The sequence below is a fragment of the Ischnura elegans genome, chromosome 2 (genome assembly GCF_921293095.1).
Source record: "Ischnura elegans chromosome 2, ioIscEleg1.1, whole genome shotgun sequence".
NCBI lineage: Eukaryota > Metazoa > Arthropoda > Insecta > Odonata > Coenagrionidae > Ischnura > Ischnura elegans.
Window position 1 is genome coordinate 96,629,023 of NC_060247.1, and position 16,845 is coordinate 96,645,867.

At 42.4% G+C, this 16,845-nt stretch overlaps 1 protein-coding gene across 3 annotated transcripts in view; it reads right to left on the reverse strand.

The window, feature by feature from the left end:
* Positions 1–16,299, reverse strand: part of LOC124154200 (mushroom body large-type Kenyon cell-specific protein 1) — a 29,200-nt gene extending 12,901 nt beyond the window's left edge. The window contains exons 1-4 of one of the 3 annotated variants that reach the window (XM_046527773.1): positions 14,976–16,299; positions 12,889–13,076; positions 10,259–11,178; positions 3,396–3,570 (exon numbers count right to left, since the gene is read on the reverse strand). In XM_046527773.1, the coding sequence (XP_046383729.1) occupies positions 3,396–3,570; positions 10,259–11,178; positions 12,889–13,076; positions 14,976–15,069 (1,377 nt within the window). In that variant the 5' untranslated portion in view covers positions 15,070–16,299. Of the gene's footprint in view, positions 1–3,395; positions 3,571–10,258; positions 11,179–12,888; positions 13,077–14,039; positions 14,152–14,975 lie in introns of those variants that run through there. The other 2 variants (XM_046527774.1, XM_046527775.1) reach the window with 2 other exon arrangements.
* Positions 16,300–16,845: the final 546 nt, after the last annotated feature.

The window sequence follows — 16,845 nt, forward strand, 5'->3', positions numbered from 1 at the left end:
ATGGAAATAAAATTTCAGAAAATGATTTCAACCTTACTCACTCATTCACCAATCCTGATCTAGTGTTTCCAAAAAAGGGAACGTGGCTTGAAGCTAATAGCATAGAGTGGGAAACTTGGCTGCTGTTCAAATCCTGGGTGAAGCCTTTTACACCCGTAAATGAATCCTCAAAGTGCGAAATCGCACAGGGAAAGGAACATTCGCCCTACCAATGGCATAATGGCATAACTAGGAATATGCTTTAGGGGAAGATTGAGAGGCCTGGGGGGCGACCCCTAGACCCATGGCAATGGGGGTCCGGGAAAACTTAAGAAAATACATTTACATCATTTTGACACTTAAAATTCAACTTAAAACTGATGCAGATATTATATGCCCAAACTTGACAATAGTTTTAAATATCTTTTTTTATTTCTCTGAGGCTTTGGGAGGGGGGATCTATCCCCTCATCCCTTCATAGTTACCCCACTGCGCCCTACCCTGAATGTGTAGATTTCACTTGCTTGTGGCTCAGTCTGGGGATATCTCTACCCTCATCTATCACAACCAACCTTTGGCTGGAATCACAGTGAATGATATTTTAAAATATACAGATTCATACCAACTATCTAAGTATCAATTTGATGCATTTTATGAAATGAAACCTCCATTTTGATAAATTAGTGGCAAAATATCAATGATCTTAATTCTTCCATGGAAAATGGCTATGGAAGCTTTTCATGCCAACTGCTATTTGCCCAATGAATAATTGCAAAATAAGGCATTCACCTTCTCTAACTCACCCTTGGATCTCTGATGTGGTTGGAGTGTTCAGGCTTCTTATTCAATTCAAAAGAACAAGTTGGGAAAATATCACAAAAAGCAAATCTAAGGATATAATTCCCCTAATAAATCACATTATTCCTGGAGTTTCTTGGCCTGCTTAATTTCCTAAGTAGAGGGGTGGGATGCTGACTTATATGTACACTAACTAGTTTAATAAATTGAGAATTAATCTAATATGATGCATTATTTACCTTCCATGACTCTCGATAATTTTGGTGAGGGAGATAAATTTAAATTTACTACTAGCCACAGTTCATTTTGCTTATGACTCTTATACATTCCTTCATCACAATTGTGTATATAACACAATTTACCTAGCTCTCTACTGACACCTTGATTTTAATCAAGACAATAGTTTTCAAATTGACTTAAGTGAAAAATATTTGATTCCTTTTTATCCTAGCTCTCAACCCCATTTCTAAGCCGAGGAACCAGTAGAACCAAGCACCAAAATACCACACTAACCCATCTATAATATTTCTGATCTGCGTTTAAAAACTGAAAGAATATTATTTATGTTTTCTCAACAGCTTGAGCAATCGATTGTCAGTAAGACATATTAATATAATTCAGGACCAAACAAAGTGCATCATGATTTTTCTTTACACTAAAACCTCAACACTTAAGTTTCATGATGTGAAATCTTCATCTATAAATATAAAAGGGGATGTCTATTTGTCTGTCTGCTTTGCATTTTTATATGGCTGCACGGATTGCGACTAAAGTTGGTACCTCGGTGCATTTCATGCTCCCAAACCCCATAGTGCTACTTTCGGTTGCATTCAACTTATCCTTTGCATCATTTTCTCATTCCCAAATCCTGCAAGTGCACTCAGCACCACCTTGCACCCATTCCCCGCTCTCTGCTTACTCTCCCACTTCCCCATAACATTCCCATTCAATCTGCCATGTTAGTACGTTTGTGAGTGCTGTGTTCAAGGTAAAGGCGGATTTCTTCAATTTTGGTGTACATGCGTTGACAGCAAATTGGTGGAAAAGGTTCCTGGTGAGTAACAAATGATTTACGATGAAATGTCTCACCATGAATCACTTAATTTTTGATTAAAACCAATTCATTCTCTCTGTGCAAACATTTTTGCTGGGGTATGCGTTCAAACAACGTTTTTTGTCTACACACATAACGATGTGGAGCGGGATATAAGCTGATCCTGTGTGCGGCAAAAGGAAATAATTTTTTCCATTATTTGCTGCTCATCATGCCAAAAAATCCTGCCATGCTACTATGAATCCTAAGTTTCTCACTACTCTGATTACTATCTTTCCCGAGCAACGCTGGGTGGCTTGCTATTGTATAAATGGACAATGAAATTTGGTGGGATGAAAATGAATGCATACATTTTGATGGCCTACTGAAAGTAAAGAGGGGATGGGTAAACAAGGTCCAATCATGAATGATTTTACACTTTCCCGGCGAACAGAATATTTAAACTTTTCTCAGGTTTCCGCCTTCGGGTTGCCTTGAGAATGGGTGACGAGTCGGAACCAGAAACGTTGGTGCTCTTCGAATGTCTTACCCGTGCGGAAACCCAAGAAAAGTTTAAATATAAGGTCCAATCACATTTATAATGGAAACTCACTTAATAATGGTTAAATGCAAGGCTGCAAGTAGGGGAGATGTACAGCCAAGTTTTTGCCACATACAAAATTAGGGAAAATTTGTCTTTTTTAAACATAGTACGTATGCGCCTGTTGATGGGGGAAGTTGTTTATTTTGGAGGGAAATGTGCATTCAGCAAGGGGGGATGGGCACCCCTAGTAAAGCGAGAAAATAGGTAATATTTAAAAAGATGGGAACATAAAACTTAAAATAATTACCTTCAAATAGTTTGTTCACATTTTCAATAAATTTAGTTTGTCATAAACGGATGATTTTATCATATTTTCTGGATAAGCAATCCATCTTGACATTGGAATAATAATGCAAAGGAAATTTTCAGGAATATTGAAGAAAACCTCTCATAAAAAAATATCCTAAAGATGCTCTCATGTGAACTCACATACACTTTTAGACTTACAACTAACAGAAATTCCTGTAATTTACGTAAGGTCCTCTTAGATGGCTGGCTATTTCCTCAAAATGACACGTACCATACATTAAAAGAAAATAAAAAGCCAAGGAGGGAGACATTTTGTAAAATTTCCACTTCAAACCTTTCATAAATTTTGATACCTTCATCATAAATGGAGGACTTCTGATATTTCCTGTTTTTGATGCACATGGCCTAATATTGCAGTAGTTCAGAGATGTTTTAGTTTCTTTCAAGTTACAGTAAGCAAAATTTAGAGCCAACTGTCTCTACATTACGATGACCCCAATATGAAAGAAACAAACATGCCAAACATGCAGCTAAGATGAAATTATGTGTAATGAAGGTCAATTCATAGACTCAAAATCTATTCATTAAATAATTCATTCATGCAGTAAAGGTCAGACCAAACATTCCTCAGCAACTAAAGCCACTTCAGATGCCATGCAAGCCCTAACTCTCTACCATGATGATTCCTACAGTGGCTAAGAGCAGAGAAAATTAATGACATTCACTCCTTACCCTCAAATCTGAGGGAGCACAGACCTTGTTGCGCAGGGTGGACCGGGGAATGCCATAGATGACAGCAGCTCTCCGTGTGCCTAATTTGCCACTCTGAATGTCTCGCAAGGCAGCCTGCAGTTCTTCTTCAGTGTATGTCCTTCGGCTACCCAACGCACTCATACGTGGCTTGGCTCTGTTGTAAATGTAAAACATAACATGATTAGCCATCAAATAACAAAAACCTTCCAATTATAGCATAGGGCACATGTTTTTCAACCAAAAATTCATTTATGTATAAGGCGGATATAAGTATGATCTTTGAAGCATTCATCTATCAGTTCCTCAGCAAATTCTTTCTTCCATTCCAGACCTCTCCCATTCTCCTTTATCAACACTTCACATCAGGCACACAGCTAGGGGGGTGCCTTTGGGGTCTTCCGCCTTGCCAAAAAATTTTCCTTTGTGGTGACTATCCTCAATCTACCCAGGAGCACCTTTGCTCTGACACTCCTTTTTTCGATATACCGTATTTATAGTGTAAGCCACACCCTCGTGTATCCCCCGCACCCCCATTTTTGGGCCGGCTCGTGAGGAAAAAAAACTTCCAAACACTTTTTGGGTGCGGTCTGATATAGGAACTCGTGATTCATTGCTAAATCTACGTTTCCATGATTAATAAGGTTAAATAAGGTTAGAAATGTAATTCCTGCAAAGGTTTCCTAGTTTCAACGCTCAACTCTGGAGAAATAAACCATTATAATTTGAGGGAAAATGGAACACAACTTACATTAAAGTTTGGAGAATTCTTGTAAGCCACGCAACCCCATTTTTTCACCAGCATTTCCAGAGAAAAAGGTGTGCGGCTTCCAAGGCCGTAGCCAGAAAATATTTTGGGGGGGGGTTAATGGAATAGTAGACAAACATAAAATTATTTTTATAAGATTAATAAAATAGTTTGTACGGTTAAATATACATATTTATTATAAACCCTTAAAGGAAAATATAAAAATATTATTATAAAATTGAATTTGGCCTTCTAGCTTTTTTTGCAGTGACCAAATGAATTAACTCCTCGGTGTCGATGTCAATTCTGCAGTCCCTCAAGAGGCTCATAAGTCACTCACCTCTCTACTAATTCACAGCACTATTATTTCACACACTGCACTACAACTACACACTCTGCACCCACAAATTTGCTTAGATAATTATTGACTTAAGTCGCATTGGACTACTAGATGTCCATGCACCACTATGTAATATCATCGTGTGAGCACCAAGCGAGCATAAAGTATCTATTTAATTTTTTTCATTTCGGGGGGGAATCAATCCCCCTTGATCCTCCCACTGGCTACGGCCTTGGTGGCTTCTACGGGTAAACACGATAGCTACACCTCATAATTTCAGCCAGTATTTAACTTTCAGCATTATTAAAAAAAATACAAATCTAATTTAATCAATTGTGTGATCTGCTGGTTCATGCAAATAGATTACAAAAGAGCAGTATAGGCAGCCGGCATACCACCCATGCAAATTTCTGCCAACGTGCCTGCTTCTCTTCCACTATTACCGCTGCTGCATCTGCTCTATCCAGCCCCTCTGATTATTTACAATTAACACAGTGCAATTTTATTGTTATTATAATCTCAAGCAGTAAAATTTCTAAATGTGTGATGCACACATGGATTAACTTCTTAATGTTCAATTAATTGATGGAGTATGCTCAAAGTATCTTTTTGAAAAAATGTGTTAATTACAGTAGGTGAATTTGAAGAGTAAAATGAGTAAAATATGTACTGAGTAGAACAAAGCAAAAACAAAGTACTGTTCCACAAATAATTTAATGCTGCCTACTAGTTTCAGCAGCTTAGTGTCATAATCGAGAAAAAATGCATTCCACCAAGTAACGCTGAACTCAATGAGTAATCCAAAGAATAGGCACAATACCAGTTTTAAGGACATAAATAAAGTATGCCATGGGAAATTAAGTCAAAAGTAGCCAAAAAATGGCCATGAATGAATAGCATAAGTATTTTTCAATATTAATGAAAGCTTCCCCTCATTATCACATTCAAACAGCAGTCAGCAATATTTTTACCTACTGCACTTTATTTGAGAGACAAGAAACCTGTTAATTGGAATGTAGGACTGAATAACATAACTGATAATGGAAAAAGGAGGGGTGAATTTCCTGACTTTGGAATTATGTGGTTATAATAGAGAACTTTGAGTGATTCCCTTGGTAGCCAAGATGTTAATGCAGAGGCAGTTAAGTTGAAGTAAGTTCAAAGGCTATTAAGATGAAATCAGCAATGTAATGTAGAAAATTTTTTTATGTGAAATAGTTGAGACAACTTGAAATAGCTTTCAGCAGGCTTGAGAAAACAATGAAAACCAGTGCTGCCAATGAAAGAAAGAGGAACATCTGGCACCATTGACTTAGCCAAGGAAATACCTGCCCCACCCTAAAAACATATGGTGCCAATAAATTTCTTTTTGAATCTACTCCACAGGACTAGGCACATGGAGCTTCTCTTTCCCCTGTACCTCCCTCCTAGAGAACTTAATATTAAGGCTAATAATACAGTATGTCTGCCATAAATGGGCCAATATAAGCTATACCTGAAAGTGATGACTGCAAAAAGAAGTTGCTGAACCAGGGTTGCTGAACAAATTAGAGGTAGGGGTGGATTAAGGTCGCAACTTTTGGGGGAAGGGTCATTATTATCCATGGCACCTTGCTGGTAGGCAACTCCTATAATTGATGTGTTTGAGGTCTGATATGTTTAGACAAGTGAATTTTAAATTCTCATCAATTACTTTTAAACCTTGTTAGTTAAGCTGGTGAAATGAACATCTCTGAAGAGTTCCCGTAATGATTACATTCTTTCCAATTTTACCAAGGTGGGGGAGGGTTAAGGAGGCGCTGATTAGAGGATATTTTTAAGAATGAGCACACAATAAATTTAGAAAGATAAAGGAACAAAAATATCTTGTTCTCATTACTTTTTAGTCAGCTTACGGCTATCACTTTCTCTATTAATGAGCATAGTCCTTCGAGGTATTCATCAAAATACTTTATTTTCCAGCAAATATTATTGGCTGTAAGTATAACCATCCTTCATTCTCAACCAGCAAGGAACACAATTTCTTGAAATTACTTCATTTCAAAATAATAATCAGGTGTTATATGTTAATAAATTCAGACAACTAATTTTTTAAAGCAATGATTGTGATAACAGAAAAATTTACCAAATTTTTTAAAAAATTAATTGGAAAACTATTTATTATTTAATTCCCAATTAAGATATAATTCTCTACTATACCCATTGCTAACTGACACATTGCGTTGACTCATCTTTTTCAATTGATAACACCTCTCAAGCTTTAAAAACATAAGGACATGAAAAATGTTTGCTCAGCATGAAAATTTGCTCAGTATGAAAATTTGCTCAAAATATTGCCTCATGAAAATGGTACGAAAAATAAAAAGGGTTGAATCTGGTCAAGGTGAAATGTGGTCAAGTTTGGAAAGTAACCTGCTTTTACTTAATCCCTGAGAATGAATATCTACAAAGTAAACTCCACCTCAATGGATCTAATGGATGACAGAATCAAATGTCACCTACGTGCATCTTATCCATCATTTGTACGCATCCTTACATATGCTATGATGGATGACTGAATATAAGAGAGCTTGAAATCTAGTTAGAAATGAGCTATCAATTAGAAAAATTGGTCATAAGGTAGAACACTGGCCTACAGCAAAATGTTCATGACATATAAAGCTGAATTTGTGAATGCAATAGCCGATGGTGGCAGCGCTATGAATGGAGAGGATGTGATCAAGTACAAAAGGCTATATGATTTACCTGTAGTTGATCACTGGTGCTTTTGTAATAAACTTTAGGAGTGAGCTTATTAAGTGATGTCTTTGAAATCCAACGGGAATCCTGAGAACAGTTTACCCACGTATTTCGCTGGGAAAGCATCAAATTATATTTGAAAACATAATGTTGATATCTCTAGATGATCTGCAAAAGTGCAATGTACCAAATACTATTTGAATATAACTTTAGTACTTAAAAAAATTATTTTAGTTAAAATAAATTCATAAGAAGTCATTTTCTTGGAAGTCATTACATAAAACAATGACAAAAATAATCGCAATCTTCCTGGACACCATCAAAAATTGACATTAACCACATGAGCTCAAACAGCTTTATTTGTGCGATCACCTTTTCGAAGTTGTTTTTGCCGCCAGGTGTCATACTCTTCATTTGGTTTTGCAAATAAATAGGTGCCTAATCACTAGTTATTCATAATATTATTGCTACCTATCATTCATAGACATCATCATTAATTTATGGCAAAGGTAATGACTTAATTTCACATGCACGATTTACAGGTATCCTGAATTTCCTCTTTCTTATCCAAGCTCTCACCTAAGTAACATATACATATCCACCCAAGGTCCAGAAATATTACAAGAACAATGAAATGATTATTATGAATCATTAACTCAATTTGCAAGGAATATAATGGATTGGACAAATGGTTTTTGTCATTGCTAGAAAATTACACCAAAAATCTGCCTTAAACATACTTTTTTAATACTGACATAACCAGAGTTTTTTTCATATCCCACAAAAGAAAAAAAGGAATATAAAAATATTCACTAAAAAATGGGGAACTTTCTTCTCTAACTATGAAAGGCTTTTTTTTGCTAGGGCTAATAATTCATCACTTTAAAAATAACCATTATTTTCAAAGGGCACTTAAGTATTAGCTCAAAATTAGAGGCCCTATAATAAGAAAAATTTTAAAAATCAATTTCACTCAATGATAATTGTTGCTCCCTATACTTAAAACTTTTCATTAAGTACCTAAGAATTTGTACATATTGCTATGCTCTCCAGAAGGCCCTCCACCAAACTGTATCTGTATTCATTCCAGGTCAAAAATATGGTTAAAGTATTGAACACGCAATTTTTGTCCAAATTTCAAGCATTACACATGCATTAAAATTTGAGATTTATTTTATCATTTTAATTTATTCCAACAGGAATTACATCAAGTCTTGACTCTCTATCAAAACGCTTGAGCTCTTCAATTAAAAATTTTCAGCATAAGAAAGGATAGCATTCTTATATTTTCATGAAAAATATTCTCAATTGAATGATTGCTCAGTTTAATCCATCCTACATCAAGGCTAACCTTAGAATTTTATAGGCCCCTCATAAAATATAGTCAATTGTCCTAGTGCTGCCTCTCCCAGCCATCAACCTAAGTTGTCTGTTGGCTAGAAATATGTCATGTACTTTACTTTGCCATTAAAATTCACTGCTAAAAACATGCTAAATATGCTCTTGGTTTATAGTTCCTAAATCTCAAAAAATCTTATAGACACTAAAAATTAAATTCTGTCCTATGCAGAGGACTCCAGCAAGTCCTCTATAGAATCCACATCCTCGGGCAAAGGCCCTTGATGTAAAATGGATGAAAAAATCTTGATGCCTCTCTGCACAAGAATGTCCAAAATCATAAAAATAACCTGATACAACCAACATACCTGATAATGTGAGACATGAGCATACCGACAATAGAAAATAAATCTTAGTTTAAACCACCATCACAGGTGAGGTCAATAATATTTATCTGATGGTAGTCTCACTTTTAAAACTGATTGAACCCCTAATATTTAATTGCACCAGAAAAAAATATATTGTTATAGCATTTGTATAAAGACATAAAAACCATTGGTATTGTCCAAGATTTTATTTAAATTTGATTATTTTGAAGATAAGTGATGGGGCACAGACCAAACAAGTTGACATCTAAAAAAATTATAACAGTACCAATAGCTTTTTGAACTCTACAGATCTAACCATAAAAATGAAGATAGAGTTCTCCAAGTTTTCTGTTTTCATGATAATATAATGTGAGCCCGTAAGCACATATATTGGAAGGAGGGGCAGGGTTAGGAATGGGTGAGTGATCACTTGATTATGATATTATACCCTTCCTTTGGTAAGAAAGAAAGAAGGGTTTCCCCGGATTATAAGAGTTCACTCCTTGCGAGACTCGAGGGAAAATATTTCTTGGTTCTCTCCCGCACAAGATGGTCGCTAAAAATCATGTACTCTCGCAGCTAAAGGGTTAACTGGGGCTGGATTCTTTTTCACGATTGTTATTTTACTGCTGTGGAATCACAAAAATAGCATGTTAGAAATAGCTAGTCTATGTGCCATGCCTGTGATTTCTATTCAATCACAGGCATAAAATTAGAGCAGTATACACAAATAGAGGACACAATTCAAAGAATCTAGATAGGTAGATACCAAGAGATAGGTGCTTGAATCAGACCAATAAGGGCACAAGAATTCAGAACCACGGGGATGTAACGGGACTAGCTATGGAAACAGAAAATGGATGGCAATATACCAAGGAAATCAAGGTAACATATGGAAAGGTGTTGTGGAACACACTGGCAGAAACAATAAAAAGGTAATTGTGGATATCCACTTTTATCAGCATTAATTCATCAATAATTTCAATACCCTTGGATTATAGTCAGGCAGTGGTGTATGTAGAGAGAGGCTAGAGGGAGCTACAGCCACCCCATGGGTATCCAATTTACACAAGATAAAATGGTAATTTTGTTCAGCTGTCAAATATATACTGGAGAGTGAAGCCCCCTAGCCACCCCTTGTCCCTATTATGAATCCTCTGCTGCATTCAGGTAATTGCCATTTTCATTGTTTCAGCAGAATGTTAAACTTAGGATCACAATTTTATGAATGAATGATGCATGAAAAAAGTCTTGGTAGTGTCCATGCCAGTATGATTACAGAGAGAGAGCAAAGATGAGTGGATGAACTTACTTGAATATGTGCTTGTTGTCGACGTTGGGCACCCTGAGGGAAGAGGGCGGGACAGGACTCATGCCCACGCCCATCGCGTCCATGTGCATCTCCTGTGGGGGCCTGGGGGCCTTGGCGCTCAGGTCGAGGGGCTGCTCGAACGACAGAGCGCCGGCGCCGGTGGGCGATGAGGGCGAGGGGAGCGGCGGGATGGGCGACGCCATGGGCAGGGCCCCCGGGGGTAGCACGGCGGCGAAGCCTACGGCCGCCCCCGCCGCGGAGGGTGCCCCCCTCCGCCCTCCGACATCCTCCTCTACGTCCGACGAGGACGACTCGACGGAAGAGCCGCGGTCCTCCTCGGAGGGCGTGGGAGGCGTGGGGCCGCCGTGTCGGGACAGTTGCGACACGATGGCCGAGGTGTGCTGCGGGGGCAGGTACCAGGGGAAGATCGCGGCCGCCGCGGACGGGGGGAAGAACTGCGGGCCGAGGGACGCGGCGGCTGCGGCGGCGGCGACGGCGCTGGCACTCGCCGGGGTCTTGGAGGGGCTGACACCGGGCCTCGAAGAGAGGGCCGCGGCCTCGGTGACGAGCGAGGCGGCCATTGAGGAAGCGGCCTCGAGGGTGGCCATGGGGGCGGCACGAGGAGGCACTGCTAGGCTGTTGGGCGTCCGGTCCGCCGCCGCGTGGGGCCTCCGGTGGTGGTGGTGTCGGTGGTGGTGGTGGTAGGGCGAGAGGCTGAAGGGCGAACGGGGGTCCGCCAAGTGGGGTACGGGGGGTGTCAGGGGGCCGAGGGCGGTGGTCCCCTCGCCACCGCCTTCGTTGCTGGCCGCTGCGGAGTCCGAGTGTCGCAGGGAGAGGGGCAGGTGAGGGAATGCTGCGGAGATGGAGTCGGGCAGTGGCGGGGTGTCCCTTGAACTCTGGCTACTCTCAGAGTGCGGGCTCTGCATCTCAAAGAAGGGAGAGAAAGAACATGGTCCACTTATTGCTCTATTCCACCACTAAATTCTCAAAACATAAACACTAAATTATAGACTAAACGGACAGAGGCGAACCAACTGGGTTCATAGTGATCGACAGCGTCAAGCAATATGAGGCCATGCGTTTCGTTTATTCGGGTTATTCCCGCATTAAGTCGCTCATTTTAGATCATCACTCGCTTTTACGTCAGCATCGTCAAGTCCTCTCCAGCTGGCACGAGTGAAGCTTTTGTCCAAAATTATGAACCAACTCGGGAAATAATCGAATAAACGAATACATCACTCCACCGAGGAAGCCTCCACACCAACTGCAACTTTTACTATTTGCCTTACAAACACCAAAATTGGGGCCTGAAGATCACCCATACGGGATCCTCCGTTGATGCGCCTCCGTAAACACATTCTTGTGACAACAAAATAATACAACCGGGTTTCATTATGTTAGGCTACCATTACTGCAAATACAAACAAGTAGCTACAACGAATACCCCTTCATGCATGAATGAATAACAGTAATCTTAATTTTAAATTTCAAAAAATTACCCACCGATTTAATATCTACAATTATTTACTTTATAAGTAACTGTTCACTTCCCAATAAAAACGCTTAGTGTTCCAAAAAAACCTCTTGCCATTAATTTGCCGCTGAACCCAAGATATCTTCCATAATTTTACGTAGGTAAATATTGAAATAACTTAGGGCTGCACTATTTATTAATGAACTGGAGAAAATTTAGGTTGCTTACTTAATATGACCAGGTCTAGGTAAAAATAAATGTGAAGCGAGGGCTTCTACGATGTTAACACTCATAAGATATTCGGAAAGAAAACATCCATTTCTGAGTGCTACTTGTTTTCCATAAGATTACAAGTACAAACATTTTAAGCACTGATTTTTTAAACTATTAAGCAGGTTGTCATAAGCTAAATGACACAATCGATTAAAAGTAAATTTATTTTATTGCCACACAAGAAAACTCGCCGTGCATTAATCATTGAAAAAGAATAAAAAAATCTTCTCCACGCTTCCAGTGCAGATTACTTCCTGAATATTTACTAATAATGCATCGAACTGAGATTTTCCACGGGATATTCACTTTTTTCTTTTAATTTTTCAGCTGAACCACATTCTCACAGCATGAAGCAATGCACCATTTTTTAATGGTCCAAGCGAGATTGAAAAGGCTGGCTCATGAACCATCATTCACACATAAGGTGGTACGTCACAAACTATAAATAAAAAAAATAATCCACTGTGCCGCATATTAGATGAGGCACGGTAGCAACACAGCCGTCCCAGATCAATTTCCATTGCTATCTAATTTCCAATCCAATATATTTTGTATTATTTGGTGGTAGGTACCCGAGAATAAAATCACCACGGCACTTCTCGGATGTGAGTCGTCATTTTCGGTGAAGTCCGAATTGAAACATCACACGGGAAGGCGAAGACCGAGGCGTTCATTTGTAAACTATTATTCTACAGAAAAAGAGCATGAACCATTGGATATTTGGTCCATGCAGCCACATCCAAACCTGAGAACATCGGTCCACTACATTTGAGGACAGAGATTGTGTTCACTGGCAAGCGATAGCTCACACGGTAAGCCTATAGACACTCATGACAGGACACAGGATTAAACTTATGGGTCCGACTAGGAAAAGAAGTCTCACCGTTGAGTCTAAGAAGACTCCTCCATCACAAAAACAACACCTGTCTTCGGGCTCCCAGTCTTTGATCTCTGTTGCTGATTCTAATGTTTGTGTTTCTTCTCCTGCCTTCAAGGGAACATTGTATACAAGTTCTTGGTATTTTTTCCATTTCCTTCTTCCCATCAATTCCTCAGCTACTCGTTCCAAACCTGAAACGACACAAGACACCTTCGTTCTACACATCGCAATATCTGATTTTTCTTAGGAGAATAATTAATTTTTCTCAGAACAAACTAATTAAAAATGGAAAAAATAACTTCAAAAATGTGAAAATGTATGTGTCATGAAATGAGAACGTCACTGAAATAAATCTAGAAAATAATCAATGTTATATTTACTGTGACAGGGGGATCGAAAATAAACCGCTGGGTTTGCAAGGTTTCGTGGGACTCGAAAATTAATTTCGCGTCATTCGATGGCATTCCATGCACGAAATAAACACCAGCACACGTTTGAAGCGAGGAGAGAAAAAAAAAAATCATTCGCAAATGCGGGGAGAAAGCGCAGCCGACGGCGAGCCACCGATGCGCTTATCGACTAATTTAAGAATGCACTTCTCTACATTAGGTTCCTTTCAAGTTGCCAGAGTTTTGCGTCTTCAAAAACCGTCATCCTCTCGGGCACATCAACACAATATTTTTCCCTCTCCGAGAATGACAGCAGGGAGATAGAGGAAGGAAAAAGGGAGTGTGAGAGAGAAAAAAATGTAAGAATTCCGAATCGACGTCTGCATGAATCTTTCACAGCAGACGACACGAGAACTCTCCTACATGGGCAATATGCCGCGGCCTTGGGAGAGCGTTGCATCGCACTATGCAACGAAACCGAAGTGCATGCATGCCGATGCATTGAATGGAAGGGGGAGAGGGGAGAGGCGGAGTAGTCAATCGCAGCTGCGGGGTGGCTGACTGACGTGAAGTAGAGGACCCTGTTGGGGGATCGCAGCGGCGGGTCGCGCGGGGCCTTTCCGTATGAACATTCCCGAAATAACACCAAGTCTCGCGGAGTGTTTTATTCAAATGACAAATAGTGTGCGACGCGCTATCCAGGAAAATAAACGAAATACGGACGATATATATTTTTCGGGAAAATTTTCGTCTCGTATTATTTACCTCGCGATCGGGTTGGAATCGGTGGTGGGTCAAGGAGAGAGTACTTACGTACTCGTCTCTACCTCAGTCGATGACAAGTAAAGTGGGGGGAGAGGCCCGGCGAACTGAAGGGAGGGGAGGACCGTGGAGTCAAAGGGGGAGGGGCACGTCGGGGGGGAGGGAGAGGGGGGAAGAGAGGGGGGAGAAGACAGGGGGTCGGGGTGGGGGGAGTTAAGAGAAGGGGGAAGGGGGGTCCGGGCTGTTCCCATCTCCGGACCCACCCCTATCCTTCGCCAAAGTCCCACACCACAGCTGATGTTCCCTACGGCGCGGCGCCCTCTACATGACTACGGTTCGCTTGCCTTTTATTCGCACACGAATCACACACTACTCATATGATTTTTCCTCTATACGAGACCACGAAGCAATTGAAAGACGCACATTCCCGTGTGCACGAGGTAGGAGATCACCCCGATTCGTACGATGTAGGTACACAATTTCGCGGGGATTATCCTCGCCCTGAGTGTGTAATGCAATCCGAGGAGACACCGTAGAGTGAGTCGGACGTACCTGCCGCGGCCGGCGCGGGGCGAAAGGACCCCCCGGTGTCGGCGACGGCAGGTCGAGAAACACATTCACGGGACCACCACCGAAACATCCCTCACAACCCTCCCATCCTTCCTTACCCCTCCGATGATTCAAATCTTATCCTTCCCTCACCGGTAACCCGCGTAACATTTCTCGTGGCGCAGAGCATAACAACGACGAGTCCTTTCGTGAGGTAGATCGCAAGACGTGAACCAAACTTTCCTCTTTCATTCTTTCTTACGTACGTACATAATCCGTTCGCGCACGAGGAAACAAAAACAAGACGTCACCCGGATATCCTCGTGATCCTCTCTCTCTCCGCGCCGTGTCATCGAGCCCTTCCGAATGACAACAACCCGGCGTACTCACCCACTAGGAACACAATGTTCTTGGTCCATCTCTGCAGCTCTTTTTTGATCGCTCTCCGCTCTTGTACGCAGCGAGCGTAGGAGCACTCAGCCATTTTTGCCTTCGCCCTGCCGTGACGTCACGTCCTCATGACGCAACACGTTGCCCCGCGTCGTCGCCGTCGTCCGGGACGTTGCAGCCCTCAATCCGGCGTCGGAGAATGACGGCCGTCGCCGACACGTCGCCTCGTGCGAAGAACACATGCAAATATTCCGAGGCGAGCGAGGGGGCAGAATTGGAGACGCGGTCTGGGGTGGGTTTTTATATTTTTTGGGGGAGGCGAGGGGGTTCAGAGGGGGGGGCGCGGTGCTTCTTGAGAACGTCGACCAAAAAAAGGGGGGACCACACAGGGGGGCGGCGAGCGACAGCAATGTTTTTTTTTTCTTCTTTCGTTGGGGGGGGGGGACGGGGACGGGTAAGAGGGATAAGTGCAGCAGGGTCCCCCGAAAATACGTGTGGGGAAACGGTAAGGAGTTCTTGCGAGAGCGGTGGGGGAATTTGAAGATGTTGTATACTCTGGACGTCCGTGTCGAAGACAACGAGGCTTTATGGCTCCTCTGTGCACGGCAATCTGGAGGCTATAAGGAGGATAGAAGTCTTTTCATGCAGCAGGCACACTCTTCCGTCTTTGTTTTTTTTGCGTATTCCTTTTGAGAGAGGGGCCGGCGAAAACTCTCCTGTGTGTACGTACGATAATTCCTCCCGAGTCCGTAAAGTAATATGCACACACAAGACACGCACTCACATAATGACGATGAAAATAAAGATGCTCAAACACTCCCGAAACGAATTAAAATAAAAACACACACGCCCGTCGTGTCACGCGTCGATCAGTCTTGCCGTATAAAAATCCTTATAGTAGCACGAGGGAGGAATCGGGTTCGGGTGCTGTTCAGTCGGCGGAAGCAGCAGTCTGGTCTGGAGGGGACCCCCCGGTGTACAAGGCGGCCAGTCCTTCCCGCTCTCGGCCGGCGGACCCGTCTCTGCCGCCGTTGTCTCCGTCGTCTCGCTGCAACTTCACACGAGCCTCCGCGATGCACCTCGGCTCTCTCGCCCGAGCCGCTGCACTTTCCCAGCACAACACCACGACACCTTCGGGACCATCACCATCGCCTTGGCGCGTTCGAAATAAAACCCCCCTCCCCCGAAAAATGTGTCCCTTAGACCTCCTTTAACTACCCGCTGCACCGCCTCCGTTGAGTGAATGTGTGTTATGGATCGCACTGCAAGCAGCCGCCGAGATGAGGGGGGGAGGGGGCAAGGAAAAGGGGGCGGAGCGTGGAGGGGTATATTGCCGGGGTGGGGGGAGGGAGAGAGGGGGGGTCCTCGTGGTTGGGGGAACCCTTGGTAGGAGACGGCTGAGGTGGTGTGGGGAGGGAGAAGAGTGGAAGGGGGGGCAAGGATATGAAAAAAACCATGCCCTACGAAATATCCGAGTGTTCGTCCGTCGGGGAGGTTAATTGTCCTGCGTCTTTTTCCCCTCTGTAGTCCGTAGTGACTGACTGCGAGCGCAGCCGGACCACCGCGTGTATGCATTTCAGGAGGAGGAGGAGGGGTGGGCACAGAGGGAGAGGAGGGGTGTGCAAGGTTTTGCGAATGGTTACATTTCGATGCGAGATTGTTGGGTACCCTCCCCTCTCGAACTTAGTGCCCCCACCTCCTCTCTCGGTACCCTCCCCTACTTTCCTTTCTCCCCCCCTCCCCTCTTGTCCTCCTCAAACCCCCCCACCCCTCGAATACGTCGACGTCTTCCCTTCCCCTCCACACTCTCTTCCTCAGTTCGGCGGCTCTCCCCCTTCCTCCGCTCTGAACTCGCAGCGCCTCTGTGTGT